General features: G+C 48.5%; 1 protein-coding gene across 5 annotated transcripts; it reads right to left on the bottom strand.

The window, feature by feature from the left end:
• Window positions 1–1,817: 1,817 nt before the first annotated feature.
• TPRA1 (transmembrane protein adipocyte associated 1) lies at window positions 1,818–26,549 on the bottom strand. 5 transcript variants are annotated; one of them, XM_045850152.1, is made up of 13 exons: window positions 26,386–26,549; window positions 19,240–19,353; window positions 18,646–18,934; window positions 11,127–11,267; window positions 10,795–10,927; window positions 8,217–8,303; window positions 8,051–8,123; window positions 7,861–7,940; window positions 7,171–7,281; window positions 6,988–7,048; window positions 6,669–6,771; window positions 6,495–6,575; window positions 1,818–5,161 (listed from the first exon to the last, which is right to left on the bottom strand). In XM_045850152.1, exons 4-13 carry the CDS (start codon window positions 11,249–11,251, stop codon window positions 4,918–4,920), a joined length of 1,098 nt encoding a protein of 365 aa, XP_045706108.1. In that variant the 5' UTR covers window positions 11,252–11,267; window positions 18,646–18,934; window positions 19,240–19,353; window positions 26,386–26,549; the 3' UTR covers window positions 1,818–4,917. The 5 variants fall into 5 exon arrangements, with proteins under 5 accessions (XP_045706108.1, XP_045706105.1, XP_045706107.1 ...); XM_045850149.1 differs by lacking the exons at window positions 18,646–18,934; window positions 19,240–19,353 and adding an exon at window positions 23,277–23,446; XM_045850151.1 differs by lacking the exon at window positions 18,646–18,934.
• Window positions 26,550–26,582: the final 33 nt, after the last annotated feature.

Genomic DNA, 26,582 nt, shown 5'->3' with positions numbered 1-26,582 from the left:
TCCAGGCAGCTTGTCAGTAACACCGTCAAGGAAGACAATGCTTCCCATGTCAGCATTCCAGGAGGTGGCTTGGCTCAGGGTACTGGAGATGCTCTAATAAATACTACCCATGGATGTCAGTGTTTCCTCAACTTCACAGTCCCCATCTCCAAAAACAAGCCTGTGCCACCACAATGCATTAACTTCTCCCCAAGGTCACATAGGCACCATACCCAAAGAGGTGAGGCTGCTGGAACCTGAAAAAAGGGGGAAAGTTAGGGTGTTTGGGTTATAAGCCTGGCCCAGGTATCTCTGAGGAAGGGAAGCCACAAATGGGTGGGACAACTTGTGTGTGACACTGACAAAATGATCTGAGGTATGAAAATGAGGCCCATAGGCAGAAGATGAGACAATGATGCTGGAAATTCAGAGATGTTCCTTGTTCCCAGCTGAGGTCCTACTCTCCCTATTTATTGGAAACCAAATGAACTGAGCACCTACTGTGTACCAAGTGGCTTATCTCTGTTAACCCTTGCATCAGGCAGGATATACTGCAGCAACAAACAACCCCAAACACATTAGAGGTTAAAGGACAAGGTTTAGTTTTTATTCTGGTGATGTGTTCTGATCAGCTTAGCAGAAGCACTCTTCTCATGGAGGTCCTCAGGGACAGAGGCTCTGTTTTGACATGGCTCTACCATTACCATGCCAGGACAGAGTAATGCTCTGGGTCACACAGACCTCACTCCCAAGGGAGTGCCCACCTGTTTCTTTCCATAAGCCCCTGCTGCCCTCTGTAACCCTAGGCATTTGAAAACAAAGTCAGGAAGTCATCCACCAGCTTCAAAGATCCTTGGGCAAGAATGCCCTAAACCAAACTCCTGCTGATATAGGAGAAGGATGAAGTTCAGAAAGAAAAAGACACAATTAGGTTTTTTTGAAAAATTATGCTGTCTCCCTTAAATGACCATGGGGGTAGGCATACCATCTTCCCCACGTGTTTCAGTTGGGACTGGGTTTGCCGTAAACAAGTAAACAAGATAGTTTGTTTCATGTAAAAGAAGTCTGTTGGAAGCAGTCTAATGCTGGTGCAACATCACCATTATCAGTAAGGATAGATATTATTTCATCTATGTGATCAGCAGTCTCCAACCTTGTTGGCACCAGGGACTGGTTTCATGGAAGACAATTTTTCCACGGACTGGGGTAGGGGTAGCTTAATTGTCACTTGCCGCTCACTGGTAGGGTTTTGATGAGTCTGCAAACAATTGATTATGGTCTCTGTGCAGTCAAACCTCTCTGCTAGTGATAATCTGTATTTGTGGCCATTCCCCAGCGCTAGCATCACAGCCTCAGGCATTAGATGATCATAAGGGGTGTGCAACCTTGATCCCCCACATGCACAGTTCACAGTAGGGTTCATGTTCCCATGAGAATCTAATGCTGCCACTGATCTTCAGGCAGTAAAGTGAGCGATGGGGAGCAGCTGTTAATACAGAAGAAGCTTAGCTCACTTGCCTGCTGCTTTCCTCCTGCTTTTTGGCCTGGTTTCTAACAGGCCACAGACCACTAGCAGTCTGTGGCCTGAGGGTTGGGAACCCCTGTATTTGATCATTCTTGCCGAACAGCTTTCCAAAGTCGCTTCATCATCCAATATACCTGCTGGAGAATCAGTTATCATATCTGCATTCCATGAAGCAGAAAGGAGAGAGGCAGAACAAAAGAGTACATCTAGCTGAGTCAGCACCTTTGAAACAGTCTCTACTAAAATGTCTCTTCTACTTCTGTTAACATTCCATTGGCCAGAACTTATTTACACGAGTGACTGCAATGGAGGTACCTTTTACCTGGGTGCTTCACTAACCCATAAAACATCAGGGTGTGGTTACTAAAGGAGGAAAAATGGATATCAGGTAGCAACTAGTCATCTGCTACCTCACGTCACTAATGAGGACACTGAGGGTTATGAAAGGATTTGACTTACCCAAGGTCCACAGCCCATGAGCAGCAGCATTGAGGAGGTAAGACTGAAACTTGGGCCACATTTAGTGAACTCCATCATCATACTGTGGCTGCCAGAACCCAGACATCCTGGCCATTCTTCTACATAATGTCTGCTCCCACCCATGCATAGCACACGAGATGTGATCCAAGCAGAACAGACATTAATAGGGCTCCTCAGGAGGATTGGAAAATTTGAACAGCACATAGTGTTGGTCAGGCTGTTCTGGCAGGAGTTAAAACTAGACTAGTCCAGCCTTTATGAAAGGTGTGTTGGTTCAGATTAGGTTCAACTATAAGAAAAAAAATCCAAAGTAATTTAAACAAGACAGATGTTTATTTCTCGCTCTTGTTCAGAAAATCACCTGAAGGCAGGAAACCCAGGGTTGTAATGAATGTGCCACATATCAGGGACATGAGTTCCTTTTATCTTATTGCACTGTCATGGGAGGCTTGCATTCCCAAGATAACCCTATGATTCAAACGGTCACGACAATCCAGCCATTGCAACCACAGCCCAGTTCAGCAGGAAACAGGGCTTACCCTCTTTCTGAGGGAGTTGCATGCACACTTACATCCCATTAGCCAGAACTTAGTCACATGGCCACACCTACCTGCAAGGAAAGTTGGAAAATATAGTCTTTATTCCAGGCAGCTGTGTATCCAGCTAAAAATCAGGGATTCTATTACAGTGGAGGAAAAGGAGAGTACATATTGGAAAATGGCTATTAATCTCTGCCAGAAGACTATAAGACTAAATAAAACAATTTAATTAAGATTGTGTATTCTAACAATTATACTTACATGAGTTACCAAAAGCTTATTTATAATAATTTTTGTTGCCGCATTGTTTGTTGTTGTCAAATATATTAGAAACAAAAGCCTATCCTGAGGGGACTGGTTAAATAAATTGCCACGTATCCATAATGATACATACCACTGCCAAAGTGAATGATCACTACCAGATCAATTATCTAGTGGGGAAAACAAGCTACAGAGCATTTATATTCTCAAACCAGGGGTAATACACACACACATACACCTACTTCCACAAGACTACAGACACCCCTACCCACCCACCTCCAGCCTCACAGTGACTCTGGGAGGCAGGGTGGAAAACTGAATGTCAAAGTCACAGAGATTCACCTCCTACTGTATAACCCTTGTTGCTTGAACTTTTTTTTTTTGCCACCTACATGTGTTACTTATTTAAAGAAACAAACAAACTTTCAAGTCAGAACAAAAAAGCAGCAGGCTTCTAACTTACCTCTTTTCTTCTGTTCACACCTCCATGAGGACTTGGCTGCTTACTCAGTAATCTCACTGAGTAAACTAGGCTGTCACTATGATGTCTTAGATTGTATAAGCATCAAAGGCTCCCAATATTGAACCCAGCTCTGGATTTGACTGTCAGCCCCCACCACTGCCCCATGTGGCCTCCAACACTCTGAAGGCTTTCCTTTCTCACCCAACAGGATTCTTCAAATGCTGTGAGGTTGTAGCAAAGTGTACCAAGTGGAGAATCCTGCCAGGATCCTCCAGCAGCCCTGGGGTCCCCTCAACTGGGAGCCCGGCTAGCCAGCTGTGCCTTTGCCCTTGCCATCCCTATGCCACTGTCAGCCCTCTGGGCCCACGGTCCTGGGGAGATTGGCACATTGTTCCCACTATCACAAACTGTGTTGGAGCCGGTGCTCTCATGCACTCCTGAGAAAAGGGGCAGCAGCGGAGGTGAGTGCCAGGCCTGACCCTCAATACTCCCAGCCCCAGCTAAGACCTCCTCCTTTCTGACACTGGAAATTATAGAATTATAACTCCCTTCTTCCTCTGGCTGCCAAACAATTCAAAGCCAAAGTTAGCTACACCAGCAGTAATATGGACACATGGAATCTTCCTCTTATTTTCATTTTACCAACCCATTGTTTTACTCTGACTTTCCCCATTTTACCTCATTGCATCCATTCTTATCATGAATATCATCCCCCAGTATCCCGTCTTCTGAGTGCCTACTGCATTCCAAGCTCTATTCTAAAGGCTAAAAACAATACACTATCATTATTGTTACATTCCCAAATGCCAGTCATTCACACTATTTTCTAGTCCTTACAAAATCCTTGCAGGACAGGGCTTCTTATCCCCTTTTACAGAGGGTAAAACTGGAACTGCAGGAAGGAGTGGATGGCTCAAGTCAATGGAGCAGAAAGAGGAGAGATAGGACAGGACCCAAAGAGTTTATTCCAACCCCTACACTCTTCAACAGGGCAACAAAAAAGTCCACAGAAACACAAATCTTTTTCCACATTTGTCTCCTCCACTCAAATGGGGATGGCTAGGGTCAGATTTCACTCCACCTCCCAGCAGCCAGCAGGGCCTACCTGCTAGCAGTGTTCCTTGGTTGGACCTCCCTGGGCTCAGGATACAGAAGGATCTGCCAGAACATCTGAATACCCTGGCCCTTGAGCTCCTGAAAGGAACCAGTCGCAGTACTCCTGCAGAATCTCCACAGCAACACCTTCTACTCCTTTTCATTTTTATTAAAAAATATATCAAGAAACTATACACTCTTCAGCCCACCTACCAGAGTGGGCTTTAAGAAGGCCAAAGTGCTGTAGGGAGGGGATCAGTCCAAGATGCCCAGACTTTCTCCTTGGGAGAAAAGAAGTGCCCTCAGCTAGTCTAGCCAAGCCTTGCCCTGGGAGATCAAAGTCTGGGCCATGCTGCAGAACAGGGCAAGGGCAGATGGAAGGGAGAGGGGCAGCTAGAGCAGAGGCGGCTGAGGGGAACTAGGGGCCCAGTGGGAAGAACAGGGCCTGCACATTGCTGCCACCCACAAGGTCTCATGACCTTATCCTCCTCCTTCAGGGACTCTGTGCTACCTGACCTCCTCTTCCATCTGCCCTCCATGGGCCCCAGCACTCTTTCCAACCAGGACAACCGCACTTAGGCATTGAGAGTCTTCCAGCGCTCACTGTCCGTGCTGTTGATACTGCCCATATGGCAGGGCATGGAAGCAATGTCATCCAGGTAGGACACCCCGCCGGCTGAGTCGAAATGTGTGCTGGCAGCACCTGCTGCCTCTGGACCCTCCCGCCGTGTTACAGCATAGGGCTGGGGCAGGTGCATGTCTGGTTCCTCAGTTTCATCCACTTGGCATTTGTAGGAGAAGAGGATCTTGGGCTCCGAGCTGGTAGGGAGGACAGATGGGCAGGGGAACTTACTGTCTGAATCCAGAAAGGACCTCCCTCACTGGGCAATGAGACCATAAGACCAGGAGAATATGCACTAATGGCTGCCCAACACCCAACCTGAGGTACCTATTTCTTGAATTATGGAGTCCAACATGACTAAAACCCTCCTCCTCCTGGCTATGTGTGCTTATGTAAAAGGTTCTGGGCCTGCTTTCTCACCCAAAATGGGTGCAACAACCCCAACCTCAGAGGCTCTTTATGGAGGGTGAACAGCATAAAACAGTACCTGGCCCAATGTGCTCAGTAAATATTGGCTGTGACCTTTACCCCTGAAGCTTTTAACTATCCACTCTCAATTCAATGAATCCCTCAATCCTCAGAATTACTTTCCAAGGGAGAAAGCACTCCACCTAACCTATAAACAGGAGCCTGAGGCCAGGTCCAGGATAGGCTGCAATCAATCTAGCCCTTCTCACTCCACCTCTAAAGCCCTCTCCTAGATTTCCCATTCAGGAGGAAGATTCCTCCACCCCACCTGGCAAGTGGGGAAGGGTGGGGTTGGGGAAAAATGCTTGAACTTCCACCACCTCAGAGGTCTGGGATCTGACCCTTAATCCTGTACATCATTAGCAACCCATCTCCCTAACATACCTCCAAACACACATTTGAACAAAAGTGAACCCCATCCCATGCTCAAATACACAGTGGACTCCCCCAACCCTGCTCCTCTGCCTGGTCACCTCCAGCTAAAATACAAGCTCCATGAGCATAAGAATATGTGTATATTTGGTTGCCAGTTGTACCTGTGGCTACAGCTGTGCCTGGCACAGTGAATGTGTGCTAAAGGAATGAATGAGCTAATCTATTCTTAAATTAAAACAGTAAGCACAGAACAATGTGCATAGCCAGTCTCTCTTGTGGAGAAAGGATACATGTATGTACATGTATATCTATTTATGTGTATATATGCATATGTGGTTATATGTGTGTGCATATATGAATTTATATACAAGCATGCATAGATCTGCATGTATGTGTGCACATGTATTTGTGTGTATGTGTATATATATATGTCTATATATATATAGACTTATGTGTCTACATGTGTACACATATACACTCCGCCTTGTCTGTTCTGCATCTGGAGCAGGAAAGCCCTACAGGCCATCATACCATGCAGGTGCACAAGCACAGGAAGAAGGTGCGGTTCCACTGGCAGCCACGCGGGGGCTCCCGGAGCCCTCCAACCCCCGGCAGTGGGCGGGTAAGGCTCGAGCTTTGCCGAGACCTCCAGCCCACCAGCCCGGTGGCCCCTGTGGGAGGACTCACCCGAAGAAGCCCCGGAGGAAGGCCACGTAGATGAGGGGTGCGAAGAAGCTGAAGTAGAGGAACGTGGTGGCGTCCACACAGCTGGGGGAGGGGGCAGGTCAGAGCAAGCCTCATTGGGCGGGACCTCCCCAAGAGGGCAGGGCCTCCCAGTCCCAGCTCCCCCAGCCTCCATACCAGAGCCCCTGGATGATGTCAGCGCAGAGAAGCGCGCTTCCCAGCCCCTGCAGCAGGTTGAGCAGCGCCAGGATGCCTGCGTACACATAGAAGCTCCTCCTCGCTGGGAGGTGGGAGGCATGAGCTCCTGCCCTCTCCTCACAGTTCATTCCCACTTCATTCCAAGTGCCTTACCGGGATCCCTGGGCCCGGGGGGGGGGCTGGCTCTCCTTTCCTCCCTCTCTCCCTCCCACCCAGGGCTCTCCAGCTAGCCAGCAGGCAGTCCAAAAGGGACTGCCCCCTCCCTCCCTGCACCCAGCAGTGTCCCAGAGCGGCTCACAAGGCAGGGAGATACGCTCCTTCAGAGGGGTCTTGGGAAGCACAACCACCAAAGAGTATACCTGCAGAGACAGACAGGGGCTGAGAAGGGTGCTGAAGAGCACCAGGCCCAGAGCTAGGCCAGGCCTCAACCAACCCAGCCAACCCCACCACAACCAGGCCTGAGGCCCATCCTCTGCCTCACCAGGAAGAAGAAGCAGGAGCTGACCAGCCAGAACTGGCGGCCCCCATGCCCATAGATGTTAAAGTCTTCAGCTGAAAGATGGGCATCAGGGTACAAGATCTCCAGTGTCCCCTGCAGGGGCAGACAGGAGAGAGTCTCTCAGACTTCGGCTACTTAGAAAGTCCCCTCCCTGTGGCCTTCCTGAATGCAGAGCCCCAGATGCTCTCTACCACACCAAGCCCAGCCCCAGCCTGGCCCCCAGAGGTTCCTGCTCCAGCCTGCTCTCTGACCAAACCCTGCCCATTCTAGCTCCAGTACCCAGCATAGGCCTTAGCATGAGGCAGGGAACAGAGCTGGGCAAGGATCAATCCCTGTCCCAATCTAAGAAAGAGGCCTCTGGATACAGGGCTCAGTAGACCTACATTCTTCTACCTAAGTTGCTTGTTAAAACCACAGGGGATAGGCATCCTCCCCTCCCCCACCCTCCCCCACCCCACCCCACGGGAATCTGGGAGGGGCCTCCAGAACCTGCCTTGCTAATAACCACACCAGGTGACTCCTTAGATATACTTAAAATTTGAGAACACTGCACCTGCTAAACATTCAAACCTTTACCCAGGACCAGGAGGGAGTGGATACGTGGCCCTTGGTGGTTGTAGGCCTCCTCCAGGGAGCCCCCAAGGCTACCCTGCCCCACTCAACCCCTCTTACCTGGGTGACAGAGTAGGCCAGAGACAGCACAGTAGTGATTGCCAACACACGCTTGATGCTTGACTTGCTCTCCAGGTGACCTGGAAGAAACATGCTGGTAAGTCAGCGGAGTTCAGTCCAGGTAACTGTGGTAGGATTGACCCCAGCCAGGGAGGGGCAGAAAGAATATTGGCCCCAGCAGCAGACGCACCAAAGGCAAGGCCCAGGATAACCACACTCAGCTCGATGGCCAACAGGAAGAAGCGGGTAATCTCCCACAGGATCTGGACACAGAGTAGGTAGAGTGTCAGCCTGGGGTCCCCGTCACCCATCTCCCCAGTGCCCAGCACCCCCCTTGTCAACAGGCCCAGCCACACCTTATCAGCAACAGTTGCAGCATCCGAGGTGCTGACCGTCATACTGACCACGGCCCGAGCGATGCCCACCAGCGCCACCACAAACACCTGGCGGATGAGAGGGGGGTGTTGTGGAGTTGGGAAATGAGGCCTCTGGGAATCACAGGGACAGCAAACCCACACTTCACATCTGCAATAGTTTTGATTCCTTAAGAGTAGAAGGACTCCAAACTAAATAAGTCAGGAGGTGGGGGGACCACCCTCCACTGGCCTGCTCTTCCCCTCTTTGGCCTCAGTGTCCCAGCTATGGAATGATTAGTTTAGTGACATGGTAGAACCAGACTGACTGGGTTCAAATCCGAGTTCTGCTGCTTCCTGCCTCTGTGATCTCAGGCAATCAATGGTACCTCCATGCCTTAGTTTCCCCATCTATAAAATAGAGGTAATAATAGCACCTACTGCATCTGATCACTAGGGGGGGGCTGAATGGGTAAATCAATGTAAAAGTGTGCCTGACACCCACTAGGGTCAAGGTCCCCATCTGCTATTGGTCTTGTCATATTGATGGTTTGAATTGAGATGCAAGGGCTGAAGGAAAGCAGGCCACAAAGAAGAGGCATCACAGACCCTCTTCACGAGGAAGGTGCACAGGAGTAGGTTTTTCAGAAGTGCCTGTGCATCTGTGGCTTTTGTCAGCCTAGTATCAGCCTCATTTTTCTCCCACCCTCTTCCTTCACATGGTTTGGGGGGAGAGGCTGACCCCACTACTCCTAGCTTCAGGGACTGACCTATGACCTAAGGCCGGCCATTCTTGTATGCCATTCCACTGACTTGGGGATGGGGGTGGGACCCAAGGGAATTGAGTAAAAAGTCTCAGCCAAAACATCAGATGCAATCACTGGGAAAGGAAGCTGAGGGGATGCAAGCCCAGAGCTGCTGGGCTGCCTGGTTGCCAAAAGGGAGGAGACTGCTAGAGACAGGGCCATCAGAAAGATACCAAGCTGAGAAGGAGCTAGAGATAGTGCTGAACGGCATTACTGAACTTCCAAATCCAGCCATACCCAAAACCCTGGGATTATTAGTTGCTCAGTCAGTATATTTCTTCTGGCTTCTGTGGGTTTTAAGTTTGGTATTCTGACGGATACAAATAAAAGAGCCCACATTCATACACATACTCTGTCCTTTGTGCCATGAAAGCCATGTCCAAGACTTGGGGAGGCCTATACCACTCAGCAGGGCAGGCTGCAGAAGCAACAAACTGCCAAGTGCCTACCATATGCCAAGCCACCACTGGGCAGGAGCTGTGCACACTGTCATGTGGAGGTCACAGGAGTGCCACAAGCAAAATCAAATCCAACACACATCATATAGGATGGTACTGAGGCACCAAGAGGTCAAGCCACTGGCCCAAAGTCTCATTCTGCACAGCTGGAATTTGGAGGTAGTCTACCTAAGTGCACACTTACTGTTGCCTCCTCTCCATGGAAAGTCTTCAAGAGGAAGAGGGCAGGGCCAGTGCTGATTCCCCTTGCCTTGCCTCATGTTCCTGGTAATTGGCCCTGGGTCCCCTTTCCCTGCCTGCTCTCCCAGAAAGAGCATCTGCCTGACATATAGTAGGTGCTTAATATTTGTTGAACAAATACACAAAAAAGTACATGGTCAGAGAGGCTGTGGGAGAGGAAAGAGAAGAAAGCAGGCCTTGATCCCCATCCCTATTCAATACTACCTCACAAGAGTAGAGATCACCAACAGCCTCCCCTGCCTCTCTGCCTACCCACTACCCACTCCTCTGACTGGGAAGTTCTGACTCAGGCCACAAGAAGGAGACCAGGGAGCCACTTGGCTCTCATGTAGTGATAGCTAAGAGGCACAGAGGGGAGGACTCCTATCAGTCAGGCCTGAGCCCTGAAGACAGCGAGCTGGACACCCTACATGTTGGACTTGTACCTGGGGCTGCCTACTCAACCACAGCCATACTTTCCCTAGGTAACATCCACCAAGACCACTGAATAAGGAGAATATAGGCTCTCCCAATAGGCAGGAAGTCTGTTCCAAAGAGTCTCACAGAATGTGTGGATGGATGGATGGATGGATGGACAGATGGATGGAGGTTTAGTGGGTATTTTTCCCCTATCCAGACTCCATTTATCTTCCCTCTAGTAATGGTTCCCAATTTTCTTCCAGGCACCACTATCCTCTGCTGGTCTGGCTGAGCTAAACCCAACTTCCCAACTCCAAAATATCTCTTTCCCATCTAGTCCCTGTAATTGGCTCAGGGCTGAACACAGAATCCAATGTGGGCCAATCAGAAGGAAGTCCAGGTGTACACTGGAGGTACTTGGCTAGAGTTGGCAGGGAGGTAAGATATTAGCTCAAAGCTGCTCTTGGCTATCTTTGACACCATATGGGGAGAACTCATTTGAGATAAGGCCAGAGGAGAGCAGAGATGCAGAGAGATAAGAGTCCTGATGACATCACCTAATCCCCTGGATCCAGCCATACCTGAAGTTGCTTTTTCATTACAGAGGCAGTTAATATTCCCTTTTTTGTTAAAGCCAATTGGATTTGGGTCTTCTGTCACCAACTGGAGTAAACTCACCAGGATATAGAAGGTGATAAAAATAGGGCTGGAGGTAATGCAGATCTTGGCCCGAGCAGATGGAAGCTTCCAGAGCAGGAAAATGAAGAAGAGCACATTGGGGATGAGCAGCAAGAGGTCCCAGTACCGGACCCTAGTGGACAGGTATAGAAACCAGCTCACCAGTGAGGACATGTCTGCATTCTATCCCCACCTCTCTCTCTCCCTCTCTCTCTCTGTGTCTCTCTCTCTCTCTCTCTCTCTCTCTCTCACACACACACACACACACACACACACCAGGAAAACCCACTCACACATAGTCAACTAGCCCAACAAGGCTGTGACTGCTTTACCTAGAGGTGCCAATGTCCTCGTAGAGCAGCAGCAGACAGCGATGTGGCACACTGATGTTGGGAGCCAGAGGTTGGGGCAGCACTGTGCTCCCATTGGTCCATATCACCTCCTGCAGGATTTCCATCCCACCAGCAGCTGGCCTTGGGGAGTGAGAGCCACCATGTTAGCAGTACAGAGGCTGTATAGTCCTGGGCCTCTGGGTCTAAGGCTCCCAGTGGTATACAAGAGGGGCTGCCCATTCCCCATCACACCAGGCAGGAGGTGAGATATGGCACTCCCATACATGGCCCAAACCAACCCAACCCCTACACAGTGACCCAGTCCCTTGTCTCAGGCTGTCTTGTGACCCCCAAACAATAAAAGAATGCCCCCTCCAGTGACTGAGCCTGCCCCCGTGCCAGGCACAGCAATGCAAGCTACTTGGCATCACCCCAGTTAGTCCCTCCAATCCTGGGGGGCTGGGGAAAGACAGGGTTCACCTGCCCCTTACCTCCTTGTTCATCCTGTGCCTCAGTTTCCCACCCCTGGAATGGGGGTAACAATAATGTCCATGCTGCGATATTGTACATCAAGTGCCTCCAACAACCCACACACATTAAATCCTGAGTAGCTGAGCTTCAGCTCCAATCCCCCAAAACCATGCAGAACCCATCTGGAGGTGAAGTGCAATCACAGCTGCCAAGTGCCAGAGCAGGGTATCGTGCACACTTCAGGTGGCCCTCAGCCTTTGTCTCCCTCTGCTGCCTAACCTGGAAAGGCAGACACAAATAGAGGGAACACTTGCACTGTCCCTGGAAGATGCATGGAGGTCTCTAAGTGGAGAAGGTGAAGGAAGAGGAGGTACTGTGAAGGGAGGTAGAAGGAACTGCTGAGGCAGTGTGAGTGGAAGGGGATGGCACAGTCAAGCGCCCATGTGATGATCTGAAAATGAGAGGTCCAAGTCCAGCCTGGAAGACAAGAGACCTAGTAGTTTAGAGTCCTGGAGCCACCCTTGACTACTGAGGCAGGCTTGCAGGTCCCAGGACTCAGGTTGGGTAACAATAGAGCTGGTCCTGCAGTGACAGTGGCAGAGACTTCCACGGGGAACTCGGGGGGCTTAGGGCAGGTGAGTCAGGTATGGCCTGGTCACCAGGATGTAACAGATGCCAGCATTTAAAATGATAACTTGAACAGACTGGGCCCTATGACCCACATCTCCACTTCTGAGTATGTTCATAATAGCCTCATGACAATAGCAGTTTGCACAAATAGTGGAATACTGCACAGAAATAAAAAGAATGGATTATTGCTACAGGCAGCAACATGAAAGGGCTTCGTAGATATGAATGCGAGGGAGCCATGTACAGGGGCAGACATGCAGTCTGACCCCAGGCACATAGCTGGGTAAAAGTCACCTTTGTAGAGGATAGCGGGCAGAGGAGTGGAGGGAGGCACACCAGCTTCTAGTTGCTTGATCTGGGTGATGGTGGTGGGTGTACAGGCATGCTCTCTATCTTAATACATTGACTCATAGACCTATCATTCGTGTACTTGTCTGTATGGGTTACACCTCAGTAAATATTTAAAAACTTGAGATTTTTTTTGCACACCAAGAGCACAGGTCTCCCACTCAGGAAGGAGCAGTCCAGGATACTTAGTACCTGTTGGAAAGAAGGATTTGCAGCACTGCAACAGGAACCAGTGCTTATCTGTCACTAACACCATCCCTGAACAACAGCAGGCCCAATGCAGAGCTGGAGGGGATGCAGGGACATCCTCATTTTTTTCTTACAGCCATGAAACAAAAGTGCTACCTCCGGCTTAAAGGGACAGAAGATTCCAAAAGGTTAGGCTAAGACCTGGGGCTCAAGCCCCTCCATCCCTCTCTTCCACAAGCCAATGACTGGCTCTGAGATCACATGCCCACCTGCAACTTGAGGACATATCAACAGTGAAAAATATTAAAGAGAACATATGCCTGACACATAATAGGTCCAAAGAAAAAAGTTGGCTCCTTCTTTGTTATCTACTAATAAGAAAAGCAAAGAAGTCCGCCCCTTCCCTCATTCATGCATTCTTCACCACCTATAGGAGGTGCAGAGTACCTACTGTGAGCCAGGCAGAAGTCCAGGTGCTGGTACACAAGTGCCCCCACATGATCTTCATTCTAGAAGGGGAGGCCTACAGCCAGTACAAATGCCCATACTTTAAAAGCAAACTTGTCCTAGAGATAAGTGCTGAGATAAGAAGAGCACATAAGTGTGGGACAGAAGGATGGTAAACAGTAGAGACTGCTGCAATCCCCAACATGCATCCTTTCCTGGAGTGATAGAGTCCCTGGATTTTAGCTTGCACTTGCCTTCCCAGAACAATGGCCACTCTCCCAGGGCCGTGGCCACACAAACAAGTTTTATCCAAGTGGACATGAGAATAGTAAGGTTTGCCAATTTCAGGTTGTGCCCTTCTCCCTTCCAATTGGCTGGAATGTGGATGTGGTGGTAGGAACAAGAGCAACCATTTTAGATCACAAGACAGAAGCCACATATTGAGGATAACAGAACAATAAGAAAGGTGTCTGGGTTCCAGACATGACCGGGCTCTATTCTTGTCCTGAACAGACTGCACACAGACTATCACTCAACAGACATGAATAATCATGTTATCTCAGCCTTTGTTTCAACAGCTAAGCCTGAATCCCAGGGAACATAAAGGTGTGCTGCCTCAGATTGAGCTGTCAGGCAGCAAGACATTTGAGCTGAGATCCAAATAACTGAGAAGGAGCCAGCCTTGGAATAATCTGGACGAAAAGCATACCAAGCAGAGGAGAGTGGCACAAAGGTCCTGAGATAGAAACAGGCTTGGCCTGTTCAAAGGGCAAAAAACAGGCCGGTGTAGCTGGACATGAGATCAGAAACGTTGGTGAGGTCAGATCAGACAGGGCCACATGACCACATGCAATGTGATTTTATTCTAAATGCCCCAAAGAGGGTGTTCCAAAAGCAAGTGACAGCATCCCATTTCCCTGTAGAGAGGATCACTCAGCTGCTGTGGACAATGCACTAAAAGCAGGGAAAGAGTAAAAGCAGAGAGACCCAGGTGCTACGGCTCCAGCCTGGGCACAAGAGGATAGTGGCTTCACTAGAGGTAGCAGTGGGATAGAGTGGAGGGATGCAGGATACCTTCGGGAAGTTAGAACACAAGACCTGCTGACAGACACGCAGAAGGCAGACGTGGTGTCTGGCCTGAGCTCCTGGTTATTTAGCAGCTGAGAGGCCAAGACTGCCCATGGCATCTCCATCAGACACTACCCCCTACTTCTTTGCTAACAAGCTGCTATTTTGTTCCAGGGTGCCCCTCTATGATGTCCTACACTCTGGGCAGGGCCCCTCTAACATCAGAAGCTGAACCTCAATGAGTGTAAGTCAGTGGTTGTATAGAGCAATACTGGATACCTCAGCAGGGTGCACAGGTGCTCTAGTTTGATACAGGGACTTCAGGGGCAGGGTGCTACATATTTTTCATGCACAGAGTTCAGGACTGCTGAATGTACTGCAATGCATGAGACAGTCTACCAAATAAATGATGGTCCTCCCTTTGGCTGATAGTGCACTACAGAGAAGCTCTGGTCAGTCAAGAAGGGGGGCCCACTTTCCTTGTCAGCAGCTGTTAGGCAGAACATGTAATGTCAGCTGTGGAGTCTCCTGAGAAAAGTGTTCCTCCCTGACCAGCAAACACTCCCAAGGAAAAAAGCCCCCTTCTCTGAACTTGTATATGGCTATTGAGGTATTAACTGTGGCCATGCTGCACACATCTGAGGACTAGGCCACCAAGCTGAGCACAGGGAGCTTACAGCTGGCAGGGGATACGCCACCTCCCTCAAGATTTCTGGTGACCTGAGATAACTTGGAAGTGACTGTAAGACAAGGAGAGAGATTCCACAGCCCCTTCTGCCCCATTCCATATGGACCAAACTTCTGGACTTAGCCCCCACACCAGCTCTGGCATAGGGAATGTCAAGCAGCCCCAGCAGGGGCAGGCCAAGCACCCAGGAGTCACAAGGAAGCTTAAAGTCCCCTGTAGCAAAGAGAAACCAGGGGGGATGAAAAATGGGCAAGGAGCATGGGGTAGCTGGACGAGTCCAGAGTGGGAAGGCTCAGAAGGAGCTTCTCTTGGTTTTGCCTGCCCAACACTCTATTTTCCTGAGGGGGCACTTCAGCTCCCCCAGTATCTATCCCTATAGTTTAGGTACAGCTGACTCTACTCCTTCACAACTCCAGTGAATGTGCATGTGATCTAAACCTGCTCAATTAGGATGCTCATTGTCCTAGCCAATGAGAATCAGCCTTGAGTCTTCTGCTATAACTAGGAAAGATACACACTTTCTGCTGAAAGCAGTAAGCATGACCTGTATTACTCTGACCCTATATATGAGACCCACATGAGAATAAAACCAACACAGAGAAATGTATAGCTGAGAGACAGATGGAAATAGATTCTGCAGACAGATCCTAATGGATCCAGCCACACCTGAAGCTAGTTATCCCCCTGGACTTTTCAGTTATAAAATCTAAAAATTCCATTTTCTGCTCAGGCCAGTTTGAATCTGATTTCTCGAATTTACCACTAAAAAAATTCAAGCTACACAAATTATAGAGTTGGGCAAACATGGTCGCAGTTCTGGCTCTAACATGAACTTGCTATATGACCCTGTGTGAGTCACTTCCCCTTTGAGTGTCAGAGGGACAGTAACATCCACCTTACAATGTTGCTGTAAGGACCAAATAAGACTGAAGAAGTAAATGTCTACAAAAAGGTCACACACACAAAGCTAGCTGCTGCTTTTATTCCCAAGAGAGCACAGGGGGTGGGGGACCGGTAAGGTCATGAAGAGAATTTCAGTCACAGGTCCAAGGGCCCCTTGCAAATCCACTTGTACTACAGGGTCTGAGGTGACGAATGAGAATGTCAGCTACTTCCTTCCAATTCCCCAGCTAATTCTTCAGTAACAGCAGAGAACACTCCCTTAGCCCTCCGACTGTCCTAGAGAAGTACTTATATTATCCTCCCTGAGAAGTACAGATCTCAGAGACAGGTAATCACCTACAGGGCAACTCATGGTATCTGTCTCCAGAGCCCAGGATCTCAAAGAGCAACTTGCCAGGTGACCCTCTCCAGACCTCAGTTTCTTTACCTGAGATGAGAAGCTGTGCTTCTCAGACTTGAGTGCTGTTCAGCTCTAGCAGGCTTGGGGGGCAGGTTGACAGTTCACATTTCTAACACACTACCTGATGGTGCCACTGCTCTGAGTTAAAAGGCCGTCACCCACACCAGAACTGCCATTCTTACAAAAGCTCATAAAATAACTAACTGAAGCTATGATTTAAGAAAATATAAAACATGCCCTGACTGATGTGGCTCAGTTGGTTGGGCATTGTCCCACAAAAGGTCACTGGTTGATTTCCAGTCAGGGCAAATGCCTGGGTTTTGGGCCTAGTCCCCAGCTGGGGCACATGCAAGATCGATGTTTCTCTCTCTCTTTGTCCCTTCCTTTCCCTCTAAGTATAAATAAATAAGATCTTAAAAAAAGAAAGAAAGAAAGAAAGAAAGAAAGAAAGAAAGAAAGAAAGAAAGAAAGAAAGAAACTATGAACATTATGTGCAGACATGGGGCCAAGTGCTTTACATTTTGTAACACATTTAACCATTACACCAGCCTCTAAACTCCTAGTGTCTCCATTCTATAGAGGAAAGGAAAGGCGTAGAGGAGTTAAGTTACTGTCCCAGGTCCTGGCCAGGTAGCTCAGTTGGTTAGAGTGCCATCCCAGTATGCCAAGGTTTCAGGTTCAATCTCCAGTTGGGGCACATACAAGAATCAACCAATGAATGCATAAATAAATGGAACAACAAATTGATTTTTCTCTCTTCCTCCTCCTCCCTTTCCTTTCTTTCTCTAAAAATCAATTTAAAAAAGTTGCTGCCCCACATTTCCGCCCCTGGGCTCCTGGCTTGGGGTCACAAGCCCTGAAGAGACAGGGAAGGGGTCTGCAGGCTTAAGAATAGGAATGATGGGAAGGCTAGAGAACACAAGAGAAGAAGTGGAGACCAGACCAGAGAAATGGGGAAGGGGATTCTCAAAGGAAGTAGTCCTGGGATGCTGAGTGCCCTGGAGCAACCCCTACTAGATGGAGAAATCAGAAAGCCGAGAGGCTACACTTCTTTATAGTTGCTATTACGCCTTACAGTGCTTCCAAACCCTAGCAGGTTGTTGAGCTTTCAAACCCCTTAGCCTTGGTGGACACTATCCTTGAGAAGCCAACTCCTAGTAAACTGCCAGCAGCCCAACCCAGAACCCACAAGAGGCAGAGGAGCCCTGGGCCCTTTCCCTAGCCTTCAAGGCCCAACCTGATTTTACCCCTGCCTACTGCTCTGCCATATTCTCTTCCACTCTCCAACCCCTGGCTTTCATTTCGTTCTCCAAGCTTATTCTTCCAGCATTGCCTCACCATTCCGGCCACCTCCTCAGAGCAGCCCTCATTAACCATCTCTCACAGCTAGCCCACCCTGTGTTTTCTTTACAGCACTTGGCCTCTGTCTGAAGTGGCCCTAGCTGTGCATTTATTTGTTTACTGCCTATCCACCCAGGTGTGCTCATGACCCAATCGCCTAGAACAGGGCCACACACAATATTAGTTTTCAACAAATGTTATGATTTGAACTGAATCCCCAGCACAGTGCAGCTAAGCCCTTCTGGGGAGAGAAGGAACCATCTGAGAGGACCCCAGAGCCCCATCCCCATTACAGACTGAAAGGCATAGTCACTCCCCACCTCCTCCTAGTCTTGTGGAAGCAGAATTCTCCAGCCTTCTAGAGAGCCCCTCATGCAACAGCAAAACCTAGAAAGGACTGCAGCCTCAGCACATAAACAACGCTCCACTGCCCCTTTCAGGCTGCTGAATGCCACAACAAAGCTGGAGGCAGGCTCTGTTACCCTGTTAGTAGATGGGGACACAGGCCCAGATGTAAGGGTGTCTTGGCCTATATCTCTTCCAGCACAGCCTCAAGCTGCAGGGTGAGCATGCCCTGCTCACTAGCCACAGCCCTGGGCCTGTGCTGCTATATGTGTGGTCACTGACCAATCCCAGGGCTTTCCCTTCCCTCCCATCCCCCATGGGATTCCCAGTTACCTCGACTCCTCTTCCTTTTAGTTCTCACACCCAGGGGCCCCCTTGGCCTTCTGAAACTTCCCTAAGGGTGTTCTCTGAAGCTGTGACATGAGCAGGAAGTGATCACACCACTGAGGAAGGAACAGGGACAGGGGCCTTGGTCCAGCTGTGGTGATGGAGACGGGGTTCCCAGCCAGATCCGGGCTCCCTCACAACTGCCAGGGGAAGATCCTAGATGCACCCAGACTCCAGGGCCTACTCCCCAGGAAAGGGTCGGGGAAGGGCTGTAGGTACAGCAAAGGCCGGGGACCTCTCTGGAGTAAAGGTAGCAGCCCCTCGGTAGGGTTTCGTGCTGTGGAGCAGAGGGCCCCTGGTACCTGAGGGACCCGGGCCACGCTCAGGCCCCGCCACGTCACCCATTCGCGCCCACTAATGAGCGGACCCTGCACAGGCTGCAGGACTCTGGCCTCCAGCGCCTCAGACAGGCGGCTGGGGTCCGGGAACGTCGCAAGAGCCACGGGCAGCCGGCTCCGCAGAAATGAGAGTTAGGAGAGGGAGGCGAGGCGAGGTCAGTGAGCTGGCCTCACTGGCTCCCAGGACACCGTGCGGCTCTTCTCCACAGAGGCAACCCGGAAAGGAAGGTGCGTCCTTTCAGATCAGCCAAAACTGCAAAAAAAAAAAAAAAAAAAAAGCCAAGATCCCTACTAGGAGCACTCGGGCCCACCCCAGCCCCCAATATCCTATAAAATGGTGCTCCATAGAAAAGAGGGCCCACTCAGCAGAGCCAATCAGATGCCTAGTAAGCCGGAAACTCTTAAAGAGACAGCACGCGAGAGGGGACTGGAAGCCCCTGCAGAGCTGGGAAGCAGCTGCGTTTCTTCCCCAGAAGACGGTCGGGATCGTGGACGCTGACACCTCTCCAACCTCTCCAACCGCCCCCCACCCCCCCCCACCCCGGCCCCCGCGCCTACCAGCTGTCCACAGCTATCAATGGACCAGTTCGCTCTAGCTAGCGATCCTCCTCCGGGCTGGACTAGGGCCTGACGGTCTGAGGAGGAGCATAGGGGGCAGTCCCGCCTGATGACCTGTGGTCACAAAAGCAAGGAAGGTCGAGTAGGGACAGCCCCGCCCCCGAATGATGCGTTTCCACCTACGCGCCACTGCCAGGACGACCTCCAACAAAGTGCACTGGCGTTATTGAGCACCACCCACGTTCCAGGCACTTATTTTCACAACACTGCAGGGCGGTTATTAAACTACTACTCTCATTTTTACGAAGGAGGAATAGGAGGCTTAGAGACGTTAAATAACTTGCCCAAAGCCACGTAAATAGGGAATGACACAGCCTAGAGGTGGAATTTGAACGGCTCCTACTTACATTTCTAACTTCAACAATTCTTCAGTCAACTTCCTTCATGAAGCCTTCCCTGTCCCTGGCTTCCTGACACCTATGCTGTTTTCTCCTGCCTCTTCTCACGCTGACCCCTCATGGCCTGCACTCCCCCCATCTCCTGCCTCCAGTTCTCATTTCTCACCCACCCACCCCCATTCATTCAAGCCACAGTGGTTTCTGTTTCTCTTCCTTGACTATAGCAAAAGTATGCCTGCTTGCGGGTCCCCACATCTGCTCACTGCCTGGGGCTGGCTCTTTGTCACATAACACCCTTCCTGACATCCCAGCTAAAGTAGTTGTCTAGTCTTTGTCACATAATACCCTTCTTTCTTTATGAGGATCATCTCACTAACATTATATTCATTTATTTGCTTCCCAGTCATAAGCCCCCCCCCCCCCCGCCACCTCCCCCCATCAGACTCTCAGCTTCAGGATGACAGAACTGTGCTTTATCACATTCCCTGTATGTCTTGAGGCTGACTCAGTGCCTCATGCAAATGGTGGATTGCAACCAAGTACTAGAGACCCACTTACCACAGTGAGTTCAAGATACACATCCCATGATAAAAGTTGCCTCACAGTTGGGCTAGAATGACATGTGACAGACCTAGGCAGGACTAGGAGAAAGGAAAATCACCAGGTGGGAAAACTGTATGTACAGTGGGAAAGTGTAGTATGGGAAAATGCCTGCCTGGGAAACTGCCTGCTAACCCTACCCAGGACAAACAGACGCCCAGCTAAGATTGGGGTCTAGGGTGGGCCTATCTGGCATAACAGGATGCAGCTTTAACTTGAGCCTGACAAGATGTATCAAGAACAATGGTCAACAGAAATGGTACCCAGCAACCAGCTCTAGCCAGTCAGACACTGATACCCCAATCAGTTAACCTTCGTGGGTTTTTGTGCTTAAAAACTCTGCCCTAAAAACAACCAAACAAGTCTTAACCTCCCTTGGTTGGCTCCACGTTCACTCCTATTCCCCACTAAAAAACCCTGCTTCTTGGCTTGTTGCATGTCTGGTTTCTTGAGCAACTCTGACCTAAGAACATTGGGCCCTGTTCTTCACTTAGGTCCTGCTCTAAAAAAGGAAGCATTGCCCTAACCAGTGTGGTTCAGTTGGTTGGGCATCATCCCACAAAGCGAAAGGTTGCTGGTTTGATGCCCAGTGGGGACATATGCCTGGGTTGTGAGTTCAGTCCCTAGATGGGGCAGGTGCGAGGGGCACCTGATCAATGTTTCTCTCTCACATCGAGGTTTCTCTCCATTTCACCCTCCCTTCCCTCTCTCTAAAATTAAAATCTTTAGAAAAATTAAATTAAGTTAAATTAAAAATGGGAAGAGTTAGAACGTAACCACCCTGTGACCAATTAGGACTTGGTTTATCTAGGACTGTCCCAGCCTGGCCCTAGGCCAGAATGCACAGTTTCTGTGTCAGCCTGCATAGGCTGTGCTCCATGCCCACACCTGCCTTCATGAATGAGCTGTGGGGAGTCAAGGTCAGCAAATAGAGTTTCTGCCAAGAAGTTACACACATCACTCCAAACCACATTTAATTGGTAAAAGCAAGTTCTGGGCCACTTCTAACTTCCAAGAGCAGGAAAGCTCTTTCCTACCAGGTGCCAGAGGAGAAATGGAGTAAATGTGACCAGACTACCCTCCATTTTTAACTTTTATGCTTTTTGAGACAGTACAACTTCCTGAGAGAAAAAAAAAGTGTGCTATTACTATCACAATGCACAATTCTGCATTTTATACTCTGAATTTTGAGGTCCACATGTAGGCTTCTGTGAGATTTTATTTGTAGAATAACCGAGGGTTTTCTATTTCACCCCCTCCGTTCATGGCAGGCAGTGGCTACTTCACTATAGTATTACCACACAGAAGACATAGTAAAGCATCAAAAAACTCCAAAAAGTAATAGTTTAATAAACAAAGACCTGACTTCCAGGTTCTGTTCCTTACCCTACACCAGGTTCTGGGGTGGTCATCTTCTCTCATCCACGGCTGGCACAGGGAGGTCCTTCTACAGAACTGGTTTACTGATAGCAATGGGGGTGCCCAAATAGTAGAAACAAGATGGTAGTGCTCAGCTTGTTAGGAGCAAAGTGGGTACAATCACCATATAACCATTGAGGTCAAAGCAGTAGCCAGGAGGCTGAATAGATCACTGGGATAACTGGCAGAATGCCCACTTCGGTTCCTTGGTTTGAGCGGTAACAGTTTTCATAGAAGTGAAAGTAAAGTGAGAGTCCCTGACACTTCCCCTCACCCCCCCTCCCCAACCAGGATAAATAAAAAACAATATCCTGCCTTGCTCAGTTCATTGGAGCATCATCCCATAAACCAATGACATGCCAATTTGATCCCCAGTCAAGGCACATACCTAGGCTTTGGGTTTGATCCCTGGTGGGGGCATTTACTAGAGGCAACCAATTGATCTTTCTCTCACTGATGTTTCTTTTTCTACCTTCCTCTCTAAAAGGAAAAAAAAAGCCCTCCAGTAAGGATAAAACAAACAAAAAACCCAATATCCCATACCAGGGGAAAATGGCAGAAATTAGTGCCACCCTTAAAAACCTAAAACATGTGGAAAGGGTCAGGCCCCATCACATCCCTATTTAATCCATCAGCCTGGCCTCAAAAAAATAGAGATTGGTAGTGGATTGCAATCAAGTACTGGCCCTAATTACAGCTGCTGTGCTACCATCACAGCTACCATCACGGCTAACACAGATTAACATGGTCTCAGGAGGGTAGCCTTTGATCTAACCTTCCCTATCACAAACCACTGGCATTCACAGGTAGGAACAGCAGGATCTTGACCCAGGTCTATGGTCACTCTCCAACATTTTGTCATAATATACTCTGAACGGCTCTGGCTGTCTGGTTGTTTTGCAATATACTGCACTGGTTTATTGTATCAATCACATTTTGCTGATCTGGCAGGATAAACAAAAAGTAACAAATAAATAAAGACTTAATGAATCATTTTTGCTCCCAAAAACAAAAGATAAACCCCATGTTGGGGACTTGCCACACCTATGAAGTTTGTAGGGGTCTAATAGTCTGGGGCATATCTCTCCCAAAGCAAAAGACAAATGATTGCATCTTGCACACCCCATCAAAAAAAAAAAGGGAGTACCATGCCAGAACCCACTCTTTGGGTACTGGAGGCAGTATATTCTACACCTGGGACTACTGCTCTGGCCTATACATGTCTGCATGACATAAAAGGCTTCCAGCTTTGAGTGAGGCTCACAACAAGAAAGGGCGGTCCCACAGACCATAGGACTCACTGACCCTATGATATTAGAGGCATATGTGGTGGGAAAAGATGCTGTGTAAAGGTTATTGCAGGCCCTAGTGGGTGTCAATTAACTTTGAGAACTAAAACGGAAACAAAAGATATGGTGGGATTTTTTTTATTATTATAAATCTGGAGACACAGTTTTGGGTGGAAATCCAACTACACTCCTAGGGGGAGCTAAAGGAACAGAGATTATAAGGAGAAAAAAAAAGGAGGGTACCCAAAGGGGTTACACAAGTTGCTTTGAAAAAAACTGTGATTGGTGGAGACAAGCAGACATACTAAGCTACACAAAATTAATTTCTTACATCTATTGCAAGGCTCCATTTTAGATTGCTCTCTTGACAATATCAAGTTCATTTTGCTGTTTACATTTCACATTTCCTCTTTTTGATCAAGATTTTCCTTAGAAAGCATCAATGATCAACCATTAGGATATACATCGTTGGTCTGTTATCATTGAGACAGTACAGACTTCCTGGGAGAAAAAAAAAGTATGAAATCATTGAAAATGGAGATGACTTCTAACATGACTGTTTTCCCCAAGAAACCAATTTGTCAGGGTTCCAGTGAGTTAACTCATATACATAATGTAATATGTGATGTTGTAGGCAATCAGGGAGAAGGGGGTCACTGTTGGGACCTACCGGTAAGTTTCTTTCAAGGTCAAATTTACAGCCTTGTTTTAATCATTACTTTGTTTTGTTGAACATCTAAATGCTGTGCTTCCATATCTTTTAAATCTCCAGTTGCTTCAGTTGGTAGCATAAGTGCTTCCACTGGGGGGTTGATATTGTTTTAATGCTGCTAACTTAGCAGCAGTGTCAGCCAAGTGATTACCTTTGCTTTCCTCTGTGATTACCAATGAATGTTCAGGACTTTTATGATTGCTAAAGATTTAGCCTCTGAGAGTTGTAGAACATAAGAACTGCTTTTTATCTTTTGTCTGGAAAAAGTCAAGAATCATGTTTCCAGAGCATACCAAAGTCATGGGTAATACCAACGGTGAACCTGCTCTAGTATGTATGTTAGCTGTTTTACCTTTGGCCAATTGCAAGCTCAAATTAATGCATAGAGCTCTGCTTGTTGAGCAAAAATTCCCTAAGGCATTGAACTGGCCTCAGTGGTCTTAGTTTGAGACAACTGCACAGCCTGCTCCATAGTGGCTATTTCATATTTCAGGTAAGAACCATCATTAAACCCAACTAATTTAGCATTTTCAAGAGGTGTTTCCTGTAAATCAATTTGAGGAGTTGGTAGTTGGTCTTAATGTCAGGCAGTCATGACAGGTTTTGTTGGAGAACAAAGGAAGAAGAGTAGAATTCAGAGTATTATAGGGAGCAACAGTCACATTAGATAAAGACAATGAAAGAACTTCGTAGAAGGTTAGTCTGCTAGCAGAGAGGTGCTGAGTATGAGTTAAGTAAATCTTCCACTGAATGAGGAACATGAAAAGTCAGTGGAGAGACCTTCATTATCTATTCTACATGTTGTAGTAAATTGGCAGTGGCCACAATGGCTTTCAAACATGGAAGGAGACCTTTGGCCACTAGATCTAATTGTTGACTATAGTATCCAGTGGGTCCATGTTAGTTTCCATCTCTTTGGGTCAAGACACATAAGCCATTTCTCTCTCCAAACAACTATTTGAATTTACCCTTCTTACTTCCCTACTCCTCAACACATCCAATGTGGTGTCTGACACTGACCCAGCAGAGACTTGCTCTTGCCAGGGCGACCATTGGCTCCTGGTCCTTACCGAACTTGACCTCTTGACAGCTTGTCACGTACAGTCCCCATCTACGAACTTGACTCCCCTAGCGGGCAGCTTATGAGTTGGTCCCCAATGATCCCATCTCCTTGGCTAGTGGGCTGAACCTAATAACTGACTTCTAAGAAACAGGATATAGCAAAAGTGATAGGATGTCACCTCCAAGACATGGCTTCTGTCTTGTATAGCTTCTCTCATGTTCTTGTTCATTTGCTTTGAGCAAAGTGAGCTACCATGTTGTGAGGTACCCTATGGCAAGAAACTGAGATGGCCTCTACCCAAGAGCCGGTGTGAAACTGAGTCCTCACCAAACAGTCAAGGAGGAACTGAAACCTGCCACATGAGGGAGTTTAGAAGCAGGACCACCCTAAATTGAGCTGGGTGTAGCCTGTGAGTGACCTTGAGGCAGAGGCACCAGCCAAGTCGAACTCATATCCAGACCACAGCCACTGAGATACTAAGCAGTAATTGTTTTAACCTGCTAGATTCCCAGATAATTTGTTACACTTAAATAGATAAATAATACAATCCCATCCACCATCTCTCCTCTGGCTTCTCCCTCAGTGGTTCCCAGTATCCCAAATCCTGCCCACCATCCTGTTGGTGCCTCTTAACACTTAGGGTTTCCTGGGTTCTAGGCCTAAGCCTTCTTCTCTCTTCACTACACTATCTGGTTATCCAACCTCTCCTAAGGCTATTTACGGCTACAGCCCAAACTCCCTCTCAAGTCCCAGACATGAATTATCAAATGGTCTCCCAGATATCTCCATGCAAGACCCATAATTACCACTGCCAGAAACAAACTCATCTGCTTTCCCCCAAAACTCACTTGTCTTCCTCCTGCATTCTGCATCTGAGGTGGTGTCATCATCGGCCTAGTCTCCTAAACCACAATCCTGGTGTCATCCAAGGTATTTCCCTTTTGCTGTCCTCAATCCCTAAGGTTGACAGACTCCATATCCTAAATATCCCTTGGATATTTTCAGTCCCCAACATTCCTCCTGCCCCATGGTCTGGGTCCCACCCAAAGATGCTTGTTCACCACACAAAAGTAACAAAAGGGCTGAGGCCTAGCCCTGCTCTGCTTACCAAGGGACCTACCTTAGCCTGAGCTGCCTATAACTAGAGGAAAGACCACACCAACGGCCTCCAACCTGGTTCAATCCACCTCCACACGGGGCAGCCTGTGGGATTCTCCTAAAACCCACATTGGCCTTCGTCTCACCTGCTCAAAACTCTTCCGTGGTTCTCCGGTGCCCTCAGGATAAAGCTGCAACTCCCTAGAAAGATCTGGGAGATCTTTTCGAGACCAGGGCTCTCCAACCTCAAGTATTATCCCTTCCTGGGCATCACAAACTGTGTAACCTTAACTACGAAATTGTTTACAGATACACACTGTGCCATTCATGCTTTCTACATCTTTACAAAAGTCGTTCTTTAATCTAGAACATCCCTCTATTTTTAACTCCCCTCGGTGAGGATAACTCCTACTGTAACCTCAGAAGTGGCTTCCTACAGTTCCTTCTCTGAGCGTTTCTGTGCTTGAAGTATTCAGCCTAAGAGCTTTTGGAAAAGCTGAAACTGACTGTCCACTCATAAGACAGTAAGGCATCGGGAAACAAGGCTCTGAACTTCAGTTGCCTCACCTTTAAAATGGCTTGGTCACGCAGGCAGCATTTGGGGCTGGTCCTCACTGCCCGCACCGACACCTTCAGGTCCCAAACTGCTTGTCAGGACGGTCAGGGTAGTACTTGCAGCCAAGCACCAGAGGTCGGGAGCTCTCAAGACGTCGTGGGCGATGCCTTCCGGGTCGCGGGCGAGGCCCCACGCTTTGGCCCGCCCC

Source organism: Phyllostomus hastatus, unplaced genomic scaffold, assembly GCF_019186645.2.
Source record: "Phyllostomus hastatus isolate PE091 unplaced genomic scaffold, TTU_PhHast_1.1 phas_contig_80, whole genome shotgun sequence".
NCBI classification, from domain to species: Eukaryota; Metazoa; Chordata; class Mammalia; order Chiroptera; family Phyllostomidae; genus Phyllostomus; species Phyllostomus hastatus.
This window is presented reverse-complemented; position numbering and strand designations above follow the sequence as displayed.